This window comes from Phoxinus phoxinus (assembly GCF_949152265.1).
Source record: "Phoxinus phoxinus genome assembly, chromosome: 9".
NCBI lineage: Eukaryota > Metazoa > Chordata > Actinopteri > Cypriniformes > Leuciscidae > Phoxinus > Phoxinus phoxinus.
In genome coordinates, this window is record NC_136884.1 from 28,784,571 (window position 1) to 28,803,059 (window position 18,489).

At 39.8% G+C, this 18,489-nt stretch overlaps 1 protein-coding gene across 1 annotated transcript; it reads left to right on the forward strand.

The window, feature by feature from the left end:
- Positions 1-2,014: 2,014 nt before the first annotated feature.
- LOC307003770 (tripartite motif-containing protein 16-like) lies at positions 2,015-17,793 on the forward strand. Its single transcript, XM_079622560.1, has 6 exons — positions 2,015-2,663; positions 9,859-9,954; positions 10,818-11,051; positions 11,891-12,044; positions 15,047-15,094; positions 15,327-17,793. The coding sequence occupies exons 1-6, from the start codon at positions 2,091-2,093 to the stop codon at positions 15,854-15,856; spliced, it is 1,635 nt and encodes a 544-aa protein (XP_079478686.1). The 5' UTR covers positions 2,015-2,090; the 3' UTR covers positions 15,857-17,793.
- Positions 17,794-18,489: the final 696 nt, after the last annotated feature.

The following is an 18,489-nucleotide window of genomic DNA, read 5'->3' on the forward strand; positions in this document are numbered from 1 at the left end:
CCAACTCGATCACACTTAATGCGTCTCTATAGCATGCCGTGTGTTTATCGTGTACTTTATATGTGAAAATGAGTTTTTACGTGCATAGGATACGCGAGGGTTGGTTAGGGTAGGTTTAGTAGTGGTGTGGGGTGCGTGTGTATTATACTTTTGGGTAGAATTAGTGGTGTGGGGTGTGTGTGTATTACACGCAATGAAGTGCGTATCAAATGCACGCAAAAACTGCGTAACATAGGCACGTAAAAACTAATTTTCGCTTATAATTGCACGATAAACACAATGCGTGCTATAGAGACACATTTACGTGAGAACAGGCTGGATATCAAATCTCTCGTCCAAGAAATGCAGGCCCAGAGCTCACATTAAACAGCCTTAAAGGACTTAATTCAGTCAAGATTTCAAAGAGTAGCATGAACAAATATTTATAATTTAAAATATGGAAATAGCATTGATTTGGTTATATAATTGTTCTTCTTAAATGAATGCAGAGATGGCAAAAGTACTCACTTCCCGTACTCAAGTAGAAGTACAGATACTTGTGTTAAAAAATATTCTGGTAAAAGTAGAAGTACTGATTAAACTTATTTACTCAAGTAAAAGTAACAAAGTACAGGCTTGGAAATCTACTTAAAGGTTGTATCAGCGATTGTGGGTGACGTCACTTCGGTTTGTGTTTGAAGTGAGATCCCAAACAAACCAAGTTAGCTCGCCCTCCCTCCCGTTTCGTGCATCATGAAAAAAAACGATCATGCACGCGCATTTCTTAGCTAGAGTTACTTAGTTTAGTCGAGCTTTGCTCATATTATTTCAAGAAGGATATTTTCACACACAGTTCACATCCAAACAAGTCAGCACTAGCAGCTACTCACCTGTCCAGAAGAAACAGTGCAACCTCGGCGTCCGATTAAAAAAAAAAAGTTTTTTTGTTTTTTTACTTCAATTTCTTTCCACCGTTCAAAAGCCTTCCCGACAACTATACGTGTCTTGGAATAAACACGATGGTATCCTCCTCCTCCTCCTCTTGGGTATTGACTCAGCCATGTTAAATTTCTCTAGTAACTACTTGATAGACGCTGGCTTCTTCTTCAGCTCCGACTTCGCGTGCAGCCGTCACCGTGCACAAGCGCAAAACCTCACAACACCAGCCCCTGTCGGTGATTGGTTGGAACACTGTTTATTTTGGTTTTGAGTGGTTGGTGAAATCAATTGTTTTTGTGTGCAGATCTCAGCGCCTAGGCTGCCTACAGAGATGCGTTTTTTTTTACAGCGGGGCGGGCAGCTAGCAGATAGTTAGGAAAGATTAGAAATTTGGAAATTTGTTTTGTGTTTCCCATACACGAATGTGTTTCCCACACTGGCAGCGCGAAACGTAGCCAAAGTCATGGAGTGCAAGGGTTCGTACAAGGTGCCTAAAGTGCTTGAAGTGCTCGAAGGGGGGGGGGGGGGGGGGGGGGGGGGGACGACGTGAATGGGTGTCCCTTATTTTGCCACACTGAAGGTGGCAACCCTACCTCCAGGACCCAGAGGGTTAAACTGGGTTTGGATCCTCAACCCTTGCGTCTCGGAGCAGTTATGTTACAATGTTGAAGTTGAGATTTACAATAAATATTTCAACTGTGTAAAGGGAATACTGTTAAAAAGCACCTTATTTGATTAAAGTGTTTGCAAACCAAATGTTATAGCACTTTTGTTTATATAGCAGTACTTTTAAAATAAAAGTGCGGAATACAGTACTTTTGAATTAATTATTGAATTTTGCGATTAAAAAAATGTAATCGTTGCCCAGACCTTTTATATATATATATATATATATATATAGAGAGAGAGAGAGAGAGAGAGAGAGAAAGAGAGATTTTTGTTATTTCTTTCTCACAATTTTGGAAAAGCTGGATCACAAAAGACTGGCAATAAACACCATTGCACTTTTTGACACCAGTGACTGTTCTTATCACTGATTTACAGACACGCCTGTTCTGCACACGACACTCAAACACAGAACCAGGAAACAGGAATCACACGAGTTCAGGGAAAGTGAAACTGAAGTGTAGTTGAGCTGTTGTGTGTTTGTGTCTCTGTCTTCAAGCAGTAAAATGGCAGAAGCCAGAATATCTCAGGATGAGTTCATGTGTTCAGTGTGTCTGGATCTCCTGAAGGATCCAGTGGCCATTCCCTGTGGACACAGCTACTGTAAGATCTGTATTACAGACTGCTGGGATCAGGAGGATGAGAAGAGAGTCTACAGCTGCCCTCAGTGCAGACAGACCTTCAGGCCAAGACCTGCTTTAGCTAAAAACACACTTCTGGCTGAAGTGGTGGAGAAACTGAAGAAGACTAAACTTGCTGCTGACTGTTTCGCTGGAGCTGGAGATGTGCAGTGTGACGTCTGTACTGGAAGAAAACACAAAGCCGTCAAGTCCTGTCTTGTGTGTCTGAACTCTTACTGCCAGAGTCACCTTGAACAACACGAGAGTTGGTTTAAAGGAAAGAGACACAATCTGACTGATGCCACTGGACGACTGCAGGAGATGATCTGCCAGAAACACGACAAGCTCCTCGAGGTCTTCTGCCGCACTGATCAGAAGTGTATATGTGTGCTGTGTGTGATGGATGAACATAAAAACCACGACACTGTATCGGCGGCAGCACAGAGGACAGAGAATCAGGTATGAACTTACAGACGTCCCATTATTATCATTTACTGGCTCTTAGTTTTGTTAATGGGGTCTACTAGAATACATTTACATTATTTAATGTCTATTTTCACCCTCTGACTGAACTCTGGTTTAGGGTACGTTTACACGACAACGATATGCTTAAAGTCCCCCTGTAGTCAATCATTTTATCCCTTAAAGGCACACTATGCAATAATTGTACTTTAATATAACAGCTTCAAGTCAAGTCATCTTTATTTATATAGCGCTTTTTACAATACAGATTGTATCAAAGCAGCTTCACAGTGATAACATGAAAATAATACAAAAAATAATTTCATCATCATCCACCTTTAAGGCAGATCTATAATCTTGTTGAATATTAATTGTCCCCAACTAAGCAAGCCAGAAGGTAAGGCAACAGCGGCAAGGAACCAAAACTCCATCAGGTGACAGAAGGGAGAAAAAAACCTTGGGAGAACCCAGGCTCAGTCGGGGGCCAGTTCTCCTCTGGCCAATGAGTGAACAGTGTATTAAGTTCAGAATGAATCAGAGTATTTGTCCAGTTCCGGTTGGTTGAAGTCGGAGTGGAGAGGAGGAGAGACTGGTTGACACTTCAGGTCAGCGGCGTCGTCGTGTCCTGGCGCTGGTCCTTCATCAGATCTGGATACGGCCTGGTTCCGGTGGACAGCAGTAAACCTCGGGATAGACAGAGAGACTAATATTAGCGTAGACGCCGTCCTTCTTATGATGTACCAAGTACATCAGGATTACGGGAAGTGTTCCCGGTCCCGGCTGTTCTAAACTATGCAGCCTAATTATATAAGTCTATAATGTGTTATGTGTATGCTAGGCCGAAGAGATGTGTTTTTAGTCTAGATTTGAACTGACAGAGTGTGTCTGCTTCCCGGACAATGGTAGGAAGACTGTTCCAAAGTTTTGGTGCTAAGTAGGAAAAGGATCTACCGCCAGCAGTCGATTTTGATATTCTAGGTATTATTAACTGACCGGAATTTTGAGATCGCGGTAGACGTGAAGGACTATAATGCGTTAAGAGCTCGCTCAAGTACTGCGGAGCTAAACCATTTAGTGCTTTGTAAGTGATCAGCAATATTTTAAAATTTATCCGATGTTTAATAGGCAGCCAATGCAGTGTTGACAGAACAGGGCTAATATGGTCATACTTCCTGGTTCTAGTAAGAACTCGAGCTGCTGCGTTTTGAACTAGCTGTAGTTTGTTTATTAAGCGTGCAGGGCAACCACCCAGTAGAGCATTACAATAATCTAGCCTTGAGGTCATAAACGCATGAACTAATTGTTCTGCATTATTCATTGAGAGCATATGACGTAATTTAGATATATTTTTAAGATGGAAGAAAGCGGTTTTACAGATACTAGACACATGACTTTCAAATGAAAGATTGGTATCAAAGAGCACACCCAGGTTCCTAACCGACGACGAAGACTTAACAGAGCAGCCATCAAGTGTTAGACAGTACTCTAGGTTATTACGTGTGGAAGTTTTTTGTCCAATAATTAGAATCTCTGTTTTTTCTGAATTTAGTAGTAGGAAATTACTAGTCATCCAATTTTTTATATCAGCTATGCATTCCGTTAATTTTGTGAATTCGTAGGTTTCGTTAGGTTTTGAAGAAATATACAGCTGAGTATCGTCGGCATAACAGTGAAAGCTAATTCCATGTTTCCTAATGATATCTCCTAATGGTAGCATATACAGAGTGAACAGCAGCGGTCCTAGTACTGAGCCTTGTGGTACGCCATACTGAACTTGTGATTGATAAGACATCTCTTCATTTACTGCTACAAACTGATAACGGTCAGATAAGTATGATTTAAACCATGCTAGTGCAATTCCACTAATGCCAACATAATGTTCGAGTCTATTTAAAAGGATGTTGTGGTCAATGGTGTCAAATGCAGCACTAAGATCCAGTAAAACTAATAGAGAGATACAACCACGATCGGATGATAAGAGCAAATCATTTGTGACTCTAACGAGAGCTGTCTCGGTACTATGGTACGGTCTAAATCCGGACTGAAAATCCTCGCAGATATCATTTCTTTCAAGAAAAGAACACAGTTGTGAGGATACTGCTTTTTCTAATATCTTTGACAGAAATGGCAGATTAGAGATAGGCCTGTAATTGACTAGCTTTGTAGGATCAAGTTGCTGTTTTTTAACAAGCGGTTTAATCATAGCTAGCTTAAAGGTTTTTGGTACGTATCCTAGAGACAAAGATGAATTAATGATATTAAGAAGAGGATCTATGACATCTGGAAGCATCTCTTTCAGCAGCTTAGTCGGTATAGGGTCTAACATGCACGTTGTCGATTTAGATGATTTGACGAGTTTGCAAAATTCTTCCTCTCCTATAGCAACGAATGAATCAAATTTTCCCTCAGGGAGACTACAATGCGCTTCCTGATGCGATACTGTATTAGACGGTTGCATAGTTATAATTTTGTCCCTGATATTATCGATCTTATAAGTGAAGAAGTTCATAAAGTCATTACTGCTGTGTTGCTTGGAAACTTTTGGGCTTGAAGCTTTCTTTTTCGTTAGTTTAGCCACTGTTTCAAATAAATACCTAGGATTATGTTTATTATCTTCTAATAGGGTTGAAAAATAAGCAGATCTAGCAGCTTTTAAAGCCTCTCTGTAAGCAATCGAGCTCTCCTTCCATGAAATCCGAAACACCTCTAGTTTTGTTTTCTTCCAGTTGCGCTCCATTTTTCTGGCTGCTCTCTTAAGGGCCTGAGTGTGCTCGTTGTGCCACGGCGTTGGACTATGTTCCTTAATCTTCTTTAAGCGCAGCGGAGCAACTGTGTCTAAAGTGCTGGAAAAGAGAGAGTTAAAAGTTTCTGTTGCAATATCAAGTTCTTCTAAGCTATCCGGGATGCTGAGATGATGAAACTGATTAGGAAGATTATTGATAAAGCAATCTTTAGTGGCAGAAGTGATCGGTCTAACATATTTATAACACGGAGTCGGCTTTGCAGCCTTGGCTAAATGTAATTTACACGAGACTAGATAATGATCTGAGATGTCATCGCTCTGCTGCAGTATTTCAACGGCATCAACATCTATTCCATGTGATAGTATTTGATCTAGAGTATGATTACGACAATGAGTCGGTCCTGACACGTGTTGTCTAACTCCAATTGAGTTTATAATGTCTTTAAATGCCAATCCCAATGCATCTTTTTCATTATCTATGTGTATATTAAAGTCACCAACAATTAGCACTTTATCTGCAGCCAATACTAATTCTGATAGAAAGTCCGCAAATTCTTTGATAAAGTCTGTATGGTGCCCTGGTGGCCTGTATACAGTAGCCAGCAGAATTTTCAAATGTGATTTATCGTTTACACTATATATTTTTACATTAAGCACCAACACTTCAAAATAATTATATTTACAACTAGATTTCTTAGTGGTTTTGAAAATATTACTATAAATTACAGCAACACCTCCTCCTTTGCGTTTCAGGCGAGGTTCATGTTTATAACCGTAATCTTGTGGGGTTGACTCATTTAAAGCAATGTAATCGTTTGGTTTTAGCCAGGTTTCTGTTAAACACAGCACATCTAGGTTATAATCTGTAATCATATCATTAACTATTAGCGCTTTTGAAGTAAGAGATCGAATATTCAGCAACCCAAGCTTTATCATTTGCTCATTTGTATTATATCTGTTTTTTATTTGTTGAAGATCAATTAAATTTTTAACCTTAGATGGGTTTGAACGTATTTTTGATTTCCAAATTCGGGGAACAGACACAGTCTCTATATGATGATATCTAGGTGAAAGAGGCTCTATGTGATGGGATTTATCTGACCTTGGTGACGTGAGGCCGCTAGCAGACGGTCGGTTAAGCCAGTCTGTCTGCTTCCTGACCTGAGGCCCAGATTGTCATGTTTTATCTCTAAGACTATGAGCCAAATTACTAGAGAGAAGAGCAGCACCATCCCAGGAGGGATGAATACCATCTCTTTTCAACAGGTCAGGTTTGCCCCAAAAACTTTTCCAATTGTCTATGAATTCTATATTATTTCGTGGACACCACCCAGACAGCCAGCCATTGAGTGAACACAATCTACTAACTATCTCATCACTCCGCCGAACAGGAAGGGGGCCAGAGCAAATTACAGTGCTTGACATCGTACTTGCAAGTTCACACACCTCTTTAATATTAATTTTGGTGATCTCCGACTGGCGAAGTCGAACATCATTTGTGCCGACGTGAATAATAATCTTAGAGAATTTACGTTTAGCATTAGCCAGCACTTTCAAATTTGCTTTGATGTCAGGCGCTCTGGCTCCCGGCAAACATGTGACTATGGTGGCTGGTGTCTCTATTTTCACGTTCCGTGTAATAGAATCGCCAATAACTAGGGCACAATCAGAATAATTCTCAGTGGGTGTTTCACTGAGTGGGGCAAATCGATTTGTTATCGGAACGGAAAAGTGGTTTTTTGATCCGCGACTAGAGCGATCTCTCACTGTCACCCATCTGCCCTGCTGCACGGGCTCTACTTCAGCCGGAACCGACTCATGCAAAGAGTTCACTAGGCTAGGCGCATCCAAAATGGTATCTAAAGCTCTAGCACTCTTCTTACTATTCTCGATTAAAGTTTGGATGCGTGTCTCTAGTTCTGAAATCTTCTCCGTCAGCCTGACTGTCTCCTTGCATTTATCACATATAAATCCTATATTGCCGACAGAGAAGGCTATGGTAAACATGTGACATGAAGTGCAGGTGACAATAACAGGAGAAGACATTACTCACCGTGTTTGTTGACTGATTCTTACTCACCTGGGCTTTTATGAACTCAAAGGCGCGGGCGCGCGAGAGAAAAATAAATAACTGAGCGCACGGGTGGTGCGTTAAAAGGCTAGCGAGTTAGCGTGTTGTGCTGACAATAACGGAAGCTAGCAATGTCAGGTTAATCTGAGATGTTGAGTAAGATGTATTTAGTAGTATAAACAACTAGAATTTATAATAAATGATGGTTCAAAACAGAAAGAAACACGAAGCTAATACGAGGCTTAGACGCAGCAAACAAACTCACAGCAGCAGCAGTCACAGCGAGATTTCGATGGTAAACAAACTTGTAGTAGGGCGAATCATCCCTATAGCAAAGCTGGGGGGGTTCAATTCTCATTCAAGTTATTTCAAACTGGTATGAGTTTATTTTTTCTGACGAAGACAAAAGAAGGTATTTTAAGGTCTGTCCATATATTGAAAGTCAATAGGGTCCAAAAGTTTCAGTCTTCAGAAGGACATTAACATAGCATAAAATAAATCCATAACAACTCCAAGGGGGGTACACTAGGCTGCGTTCAACTCACTTTTAGATACACACCTGCAAACTTCCTTCTCTGGGAATCTCTGTCGCCATTTTGAAGTGCGTTCCACTTTGTGAAGTGGACGAGGGAAGATTATATGGACCTTCGACCCATCGACTTTGACCGAGGGAGTGAGTCTACTCTGATGTACACTTCAAGCAGCTCTATATCCCACAATTCAACTTGATTGTGACGTCACAGCAGATCACGCTCAACTTAAAGGGTTAGTTCACCCAAAAATGAAAATAATGTCATTAATGACTCGCCCTCATGTCGTTCTAAGCCCGTAAGACCTCCGTTCATCTTCGGAACACAGTTTAAGATATTTTAGATTTAGTCCGAGAGCTTTCTGTCCCTCCATTGAAACTGTATATACAGTCTACTGGCCATGTCCATAAAGGTAATAAAAACATCATCACAGTAGTCCATGTGACATCAGTGGGTTAGTTAGAAGTTTTTGAAGCATCGAAAATACTTTTTGGTCCAAAAATAACACAAAATAAGACTTTATTCAGCATTGTATTCTCTCCCGGGTCTGTTGTCAATCCTTCACAGTTACGCTGATGACGTGTATTTCTGGTGCGCCCGAGCTTCGTTTACAGTCTGAGGGAAACGCACGCTGTAAAAGTGTCTCATCCGCGACATGCACATTTACGCACCATTAAAAAAATGATATCCACGCAAACAATGTAGAATAGCTTGAATATAGCGTGCGTCTCCCTCAGACTGTAAACGAAGCTCGGGCGCACCAGATAACACGTCATCAGCGTCTTACGTCAGCAGCGTCACTGCGGAGTCCTGAACGCGGATTCACAACAGACCCGGGAGAGAATACAATGCTGAATAAAGTCTTATTTTGTGTTATTTTTGGACCAAAAAGTATTTTCGATGCTTCAAAAACTTCTAACTAACCCACTGATGTCACATGGACTACTTTGATGATCTTTTTATTACCTTTATGGACATGGCCAGTATACTGTATATACAGTTTCAATGGAGGGACAGAAAGCTCTCGGACTAAATCTAAAATATCTTAAACTGTGTTCCGAAGATGAACGGTGGTCTTACGGGCTTAGAACGACATGAGGGTGAGTCATTAATGACATTATTTTCATTTTTGGGTGAACTAACCCTTTAAGTGTATGATATATAAAAGCAATAAGCCCCTTGAAGCTGTGTTTTACAGTGAATTTAGAACAGCTAAGGGGCGTTGTTAGGCATGACGCGGAGCGGAGTATGAAAACAAATAAAAATATTAATTTTAATATTTATTTTATTCATAAAATAAACACCAGCAACAAAAAATATAACGTTTATAACACATTTATTCCTCCGCCAAGTAATGTAGTTCCAAAGGGGTTGCTAAGCAACACATGCAGCAACAAAGAATCACAAACGGCAGTTGCACAGTAACACTAGTGTAATGCGCTCACAGGTGTGTGTTGGTTGAGTAATTTACAACGGCTTCGATGTGATGTTTCTCCTGTCATTGGTTTGTCCTTTAGCTCCAGCTGAAGTGATAAGAAAAAGCAAATATGGTGGCATGATTAGTCATGTCACATGCATGAGATTTGAGGTTATTGACGTGTCACTTGATGTGGGCTTTAGAAACAGACATTCTTCAGAAAGTGTGGAAGGACATGAGGATGAATAAACAATGAAATAATTTATATTTCTAGGTGAACTATCGCTATAAATCTAGGCAATGATGAAATAATGCTGGCACTTATGAATGACCTTTAACTCCTCAATCTCACCACTTCACTGATACTGGATTGATATCTGTTTAGCTGATGATTTGTGTGATGTTTCTCCTGTCATTGGTTTGTCCTTTAGCTCCAGCTGAAGGAGACGCAGAGGTCGTTCCAGCAGAGGATCCAGCGGAGAGAGAAAGATCTTCAGCAGCTGAGAGAGGCTGTGGCGTCTCATAAGGTGAGTCTGGACATTTTTATTTATTTATTTAACCTTTATTTAACCAGAAAAGCTCTCTGAGATTAAAAATCCTTTTCACAGGAGTGTCCTGGCCAAAAATGTGCAGCAGTACAATCAATTCCATCACAGATAAACAGCACACAAACAAATTAACTAATTAAAACACTTAAAAGCAGTTGCATAATGTTAGATAATAACTATAACTAGTTTAAAATGGTCTAGAGTCAGCAAATTCTCTAATTTTAATTTAGATTGGAGGAGATTCCAATCAAACGGCGCTGCATACATAAAGGACTTCTTCCCTAACTCAGTCTGAGTAAAAGGTACAGAAAGAGTATAGAAATTTTGCGAACGGAGAGAATAATTCTTGATAATTTTCTGCTGCATAAAACAACAGAGATAAGGCGGCAACAACCCCAAGATGGCTTTGTAAATAATTAATTAAATACCAGTGCATTTTCCTTCTGGTAGACAGGGAAGGCCAACCTACTCTATGGTACAAGGTGCAGTGATGGGTTGAGGGTTTACAATTTGATATGAACCTTAAAGCACCATGATAAATGGCATCTAGTGAAGAAAGATGATAAGAAGGTGCAAACTGATATACAACATCACCATAATCGAGGACAGGAAGAAAAGTAGCTGAGACTAATTTCTTTTTTACATTAAAAGAGAAGCAAAACTTGTTCCTGAAATAAAACCCAAGCTTGATTTTCAGTTTATTCTTCAGTTGAGTGATATTAGAACTAAAAGATAAGGCATCATCAACTATGATGCCTAGATATTTGTACTCCTTTACTAATTCGATCACTGTAGTCAGGACTCACTGAAGACACTGTGTGATTGTGATGTGTGTGTAACAGCGCTCGGCACACACAGCAGTGGAGGACAGTGAGAGGATCTTCACTGAGCTCATCCGCTCCATTGAGAGAAGACGCTCTGAGGCGACACAGCGGATCAGAGATCAGGAAAAGACTGCAGTGAGTCGAGCTGAAGGACGACTGGAGCGACTGGAGCAGGAGATCAATGATCTGAGGAGGAGAGACGCTGAGCTGGAGCAGCTTTCACACACACAGGATCACATCCAGTTCCTGCAGGTAACACAGATCTAGAAGAACAGGGTCATAGTGGACTTGAGCAAGAGACTCAGAGAAACATTTCATGACAGCAGAATGAGCCGTCGACTGAAGTGTTGATCTGTGTGTTCGGTTATTATATCATCATCAGTCAGACTCTCATCTGATCTTCTTCTGTTGAACGAGACGCACTTACAAATGCAGTTCAGCTTTCAAAACTTCACTAATATTGAAACTCTTATTTATAACAATGTGAAATCCATGAAGTTGATGGCACCAGTTTCACTACTAAAGATCAACAAGAGCTGCTCAGATCTGGCAGTAGTGCAGGTTATTGATATCCTGGGAAAACCCAGACCACTTCCGGCAAATTTAGATTTGCTCTGCAAGTGGGTCTGGCAAAGAGCCCATTGAAACCCATTTCCAATCCGTCGAAATCGCGGCACCAATCAGAAACGTTGGGGCGGGCTTTACACGATGACGACAGAGCAGAGACGGTGATGCAGATTTTGTACATTACAGAGATGGATGCCGCCGTGGAACATCACAATATCACTCGTTCGAATCAGCTATCGCGTCTGTTTCAAGCGATTTAAAATTGTCATTTTCGTTAACACAAACAGAGAATTGCTGAGAGTCTCGAGATGTTTCTCCGTCATTCTGCATACGTCATGTCATTCATCGCTCTGATTGGTTTTAGATCTATCCGACGTCCGTTGGTGATGCCCCTGTGGAAATGAATTGTCTATGGAGCTTTGCCCGACCCTTACTCAGTTACAACTGAGAGTGGTCTGGGTTTTCCCAGGCTAGGTTATTGATGAAGTGTGGAGGTGATGAGCTTTGATTTCTGTTTTCTGTAGAGTTTCCAGTCTCTCTCAGCTCCTCCTGAATCTACAGACGTAAATGACAATCCCTTCAGTTCTCTCTCCTCTTTTGATGGCGTGAGAGAATCTGTCCGTCAGCTGAGAGTCAAACTGGAGGATTTCTGCAAAGAGGAGAAGATCTCAGACAGAGGTAAAGTCCTGGAGATTCACCAGCTCTCAGAAATCATCCTCCATCTCATATCATGTAGAAGTGGTTCCCAACCCGGGGTCGCTAAAGATTTACGAGGGGTCGCCAAGCTCACTCTAGGTTGGAGGATTTTGTATTAATTTTTTTAAAAACACGATAAATTATTTAATTTAGAATATTTAAATAATAGTTTATAAATTAAAAGTGTAGCAATTTCCTTAACATCGCAAATTTTCTATCGCGAGGGTGGGAATAGACAGACGCAGCTTTAAAATAAAATAAAATAAAAAAATAATTTAAAAAACGCGGCAGCGGCGGCAAAAGCAAATATATGGCAAAGCGCTAAAAGAAAACAAGGATTTATTTGGACCGTTATCTCGAATTTTGCTTCATTGAAGCAATGGACAAGGTGAGAATGGAGTGTGTAATCTGTGTTATATTAAGTTATATTAGAATTGAGATATATTTCTATTATAATAGATGTGTAGTGAGAGACTAGCGAATTAAAGCGTGAAGCCCTGCAAATTGAGGAGGCATCAGAGCAGCAAACACCCACTGACGGCTGGTAAACCCAGAGAACTCTTCCTGAGGAAGAAATAACTTGTTATATCCAACAGGCCCCAGAACATCAGAGATGCTTTCACTAGAATTAATTAAATTAAAGGAGTTCCTGAGACTGAACATCCAGAAACTGCTTGATGAAATGACAGACACATTTCTTATTAGAGCTTCATATCTGATATTTTCAGATTCATTTTCAACTGATGACTTTCTGTCTGTCACAAAAACCATGCCGGATATATTTGATTTGGTTATATTATTGTTCTTCTTAAATTAATTAATGTTTTGGGTAAAAATACATACAATAATACATGAATTATCTGATTATTTGATATTCACATTAATAGATTTAAAGTGGTTCCTGTCGTATTTCCTTACATTTAAAATAAAAGCAGAGCTGCTGTTGCAAAGACAAATCTGCCCCTGTGAACCGTTGCATGTTGTAGACATTTTAAGGTATAAAATGGATTGTTTAAACAGGCAAGAGTAGAAAATGATAAGCAACAAATAATTTCATGTCATTTTTTTATATCATCTGGACTAAAGTAAATCATATCCAAAAGAATTTTTGAAAAATGTTATGTATTTTGGATTTCCAAATCTATAACTGTAACTGCCATTGCATGTTTAAAACAATTATATCCTATACTTTAACTATTTTACTTCAACTCATATAATGTTGACATTGGAAAGCTTACAAACTCAAGATTCAGTCGGTGAAAACCGTTTTGAAATCGGACCTTGCGTTACCATAAAAATGGTACTTAAAATTATTTTAACGAGTTCCTTACCTAGTGGGTGGTGTCAGATTTCTTATTACAAAATTTCTTTTAACTACTTTATAATAAAACACTTTTCTAATCTTGACAAAACACATATCGTCGGAAAGGTCTGAGACAGTATCGAGACTAAAAATAAATACATTTGTTACAAAAAACACCCAGTGGCTATTTTTGGCACAGCTCCTAAAGCATTCTTGAATTACAACCATTTAAATTTGGATAGTGCAATATTACATATATTCTCAGAAAGGGGATGACAGGTTTGTAATATTGTTGTTGTTTTTTATTTGCAGCAAAAAAAAAAATTCATTGGTCCATTTTTCTTGCATTTTTAACCTGTAAATTTTATAATTTGTAAAATAATAATACCTCAGAACACAAAGATAGTCAAAAGTAGGGTCAATCCCTTTTTATACCCAAACGTGGCAATGTGACTCAGGTGTAACATATATTTCAAAACGTGCTAAATAACAACATGAACAACATTTTTATACATTTTCTTTTACAACACCTTAAGACAATGTTCATAATTAATGTTAGCAGTGTTAGTATTATTTTTTCAAAAGAAAATAAGTTAAATATATATTTACTTATCTCAAAATCTGAATGTCCTGCACCACTGGCAGCCATGTTGGATTTAGGTCAGGCTGACCATAGACATGTATAGAAAGGCTAGATGGCTTACCGGCGCTGAGAGCCAATGGGACCCGACGACGTCACACGGCGGCCATCTTAGGACAGGACCGCTCGTCCAGTTATAACATTAAAGTCTATTGTGCATGTAGTGCTGAAATAACTATATTTTGCTCAATTTTCAACCGATTTTCAAACGGCTTGGTGTGTCATAAACGTCAGGGATGCCATGAAACACACAGCTACGCTGCAATGTTAAGCGTTTCTCAAAACGTGAAGCTACAATTTAAACATCGGCATCAGCACAAATCATAGCCACGTTAATAAGGTTTGTAATAAACCAAACCGTTTGTAAATCCGTCAAGAATTCAGCAAGTTACGAGCATTTTAGTTGGCGTATGTCACTCACCTTCCGTCCACAGCAGCAGGGAGCAGCAGCGCAGTCTCCTGACCTAAGATGGCCGCCAAGTGATGACACAGCTGACTCCGCCTTGAGCCATCTAGCCTTTCTATACATGTCTATGAGGCTGACTAATTAATCACAACATTTTTAAACAAATCATGTGACCAGCATACTCAAGACAGACCAGGCTGTGATCAATGATAAAAGGATGTGATGAAAAAGTCATTCTTACGCCCCAAAAAACTGTTACACTCAGATCACATTGCCAGTTTTAGGGTTAATAACATGAGGTTATTTCTCTGATTAATTGATAGTTTACATTGACAGATTATAATTTGCTGCTGTTATTTGTTCATCAGTTTCAGAAAAAAGTGGAACCTGTTGTTGGAAAGAAAAATATATATTCTTATGAGTAATTGCATGTTGCTAATTGTCTTCATTTGTTGTTGCAACTACTAAAAACTTAATTGAATGAGTTACTAAATGAAATGTCTGCTAGTGTGTTTGATGAGGATGATGATGGGGGGGGTCGTTGAAGATTTTGAATGTTAAAATGTTAGAAATGTCTTAGGATCATTTTCTCTCGACATGATAATCACACTCTTCATGTCTGTTGATTTCCACAGTCACTTTCACCAACATTGTTCCCAGAACCAGGAACGACTTCCTACAATGTAAGTCACTGAGAAAACAAGCAGAGAAACTCACTGAGTGTCTTCATGTTCTTCCTGTAGAAGGAGAAAGAAAACATGACAGAAGAGTTTTAGAGTTGATCATGTGATGATTTGCACAGGATATCTGGTAAACTGCACTGAGACACTGCAGATATATTGAACATGAAGAGTTCAGCTATAATAAAAGATCAGATTCATAATTCCTGATTCTGATGTGTTTTCTCTCCATCAGATTCTCATCAGTTCACTCTGGATCCGAACACTGTGTATAAACGTCTCCGTCTGTCTGAGGAGAACAGAGTGATTACTGACACTGGCACAGTTCAGTCGTATCCTGATCATCCAGACAGATTTGATGATGTGTATCAGGTGTTGTGTAGAGAGAGTGTGTGTGGACGCTGTTACTGGGAGATCGAGTGGAGTGATGGTGTGTTTGGTGTGCATATATCAGTGTCATATAAGAGCATCAGGAGGAAGGGATCGGGTGATGAGTGTTGGTTTGGATGTAATGATCAGTCCTGGAGTTTGTTCTGCTCTTCCTCCAGTTCCTCATTCACACACAATAAGATAGAGACTAAACTCCCAGTAAAGCCCATCAACAGGAGAGTAGGAGTGTATGTGGATCACAGCGCAGGAACTCTGTCCTTCTACAGCGTCTCTGACACAATGAGCCTCATCCACACAGTCCAGACCACATTCACTCAGCCGCTCTATCCTGGGTTTAGGGTTTATTATCCTGGATCATCAGTGAAACTGTGTTGATGACTGAGAACAGACTGTAGAGAGATTCTACCCATAATGCTTTGAGCTGCATGATAAACCAGTAACAGTGAGATGTTAGAGAGAAGGGGTTGGCAACTTTGTTGTCATGAAGTGCCATTTTTAAGTTTCTGAGTTAATCACTCTGATTGGATCGCTATCCGTTAAAACTTCCATTCACACTCGGCAACATAACTTCACATCACTGAGTTCACGTCAAAGAAAGCAAGATATGAGCTTCATTTTATTTATCTTCAACACCCTAGCAACGCCATAGCAACCTCCCAGAACACCCTAGCAACTGCCTAGCAACACCCTAGCAACCACCTAGAATACCCTAGCAACCACTTAGAATCACCTAGCAACCACCCAGAACACCCTAATAACCACCTAGCAACGCCCTGACAACCACCCTGAATACCCTAGCAACCACCCAGAACACCTTAGCAATCCATTAGAAACACCCTAGCAACCACCCATAACACCCTAACAACACCCTAGCAACCACCCATAACACCCTAGCAACTGCCTAGAAACCACCCAGAATACCTTAGCAACACCATAGCAACTGCCTAGCAACACCATAGCAACCATTCAGATAACCCTAGCAACCACCTGAACAACATGAATAAGCCATATCTCAGCACCAGAACATCGTAGAACATGGTTGTTGGCTCGTATGCAATAATTTACAAGTTTTGTCACTGCAAGCACCACTTCACATTTTCTTCAGGAAATGTACATTCTGGGGACATCAGAGATTTATTTTATATCTTGTGAAAAGGGCATTTTACCACCCCTTTAATAAAACAAGCTGTGTTACTATGAGGAATGATTACCTCAAAATATAGATCTGTATTCAGGTACAAGGAACTTTATCTGAATGAAAAACATACACCTCTCTCTTTTACTCACGTGCCAGCGATTACCAATCCATATGTTGCTGACTTCTGTTATAGAGTCTCTTATTTTCTCTTCATTACTGTCCCAGTCTCCAGCTGAAGTGCTGCTTGTCCACCAGTGCGCTCTCCATCATAGACTATTGTTACTCTGTCATGGACTACACTACCCATAATCCTCTGCCCTGTTTCATCATCACTCATTGTCTTCAGCTGTTGCTTATTAGCCTTGTTTGTTCTGTCTATAAAGCCTGGTTCACTCTGTCATTCATTGTGAGGTTTTATTTAGTATATGTTACCACTGCACTTCTGGACCCTCAGTTTCCTGGGTTTCCCTGTTTTCCCGAGTTCGTGTTTGTATTCGGATGGTTTACGTGTGTTTTGACCCTTTGTCTGCTGTATTGACTACGATTCTGAACTACTGTCAAATAAAGCTGTGCTTGGATCTTCACTCTTCGTGTCTCTGTGAAGTACATCACAATTACATTAATACTGCAGCTGAGCTTCTGTCAGTGAAAGGACACGTCAGAATAAATGTGTGTAATGAATCCTCATATAGACAGTCAGATCAGTGTGTGTTTGTGAGTCATGATGAGTGACGGTGTGTATCTGTGCTTTTCTTGCAAGAAAACCAAAAGTCTAACCAAGTTGTTTTCCAAATCATAGGTTGATATCACCAAAAAATTAGGATCCTGTGAAATTTTGTTTTGATGATACTGGGTGACACCCACACTCCATTATAATGTTTTATGCTTATCGTTACAAATGATTACATTTCTCTTACAATATCACTTCTATTGCAAAACACTGGTCACATATTGACCCTTGGGTCTCAGATATTTTTAATTGTAGGCTATATGTTTTGTCAAGATTAGAGAAGGATGTGATCGTAAAATAGTGCAAAATTTGGTCATGTTTTGTGAGTATTGTTTCCATGGTAAGGCAACGTCTGATCGCAAAACAGGATTAGTTTGGTAAATTAAAGCTTTCAGGTGATGCCTATGTTGATTACTTTAAACATGGTTTGAATAAACATATTGTCTATATAAAATTGTTTTTCTTCAATTTATTTTGATGTCTGATTGGTTGATGGTTTATGATTTCTTTCCAATGAACTTGTTTATAATGAGTTCACTGCTTTCATTAGAAGCTAAAAGCAATTTATCTGTTGGGTTCTCTGATGATCAATAACATTTACAAGATCTTGAACCAATATTTTTTAGCATATGTAGAATTATTTAACATTAATAATAAACTAAATCCTATAAAATCATCCGCTTCAGTCTATTGCAGATATAGATATCCATACATGCATGCGTATAACTAGGTAGCAGAAGCACAGGCAGAGTTTAAACTAACCTGAACAGAAATTTCATCCATTTGAAGTAGGAGACAATGACTACGTTTACAAGCTGTTAAAATTCGGGTTATGGTCGGGTTAAGGTCACTATTCGGGTTTCTGAAACATTCGGGATAACCCGTTTACATGCGTGAGCAGAGAGAGTTACTCCTGTATACATGGAATGTGTAATCAGTCGCCAATATCCCGATGTAAACGGCGACGCACGGTTAGCGTCTGGACGTACGGACAACATTAAGACGCAATATGCGTCATTTCCGATTCTTCTTCCTGTATCCAAAGACAACAGCAGCAGCAGCAGCAGGCGGATAATGAATAGTTTGGGGCAGATAGCGATAGTCTTTGTTTTCGCTTTGGCGCTGGTACTGATCCACCAG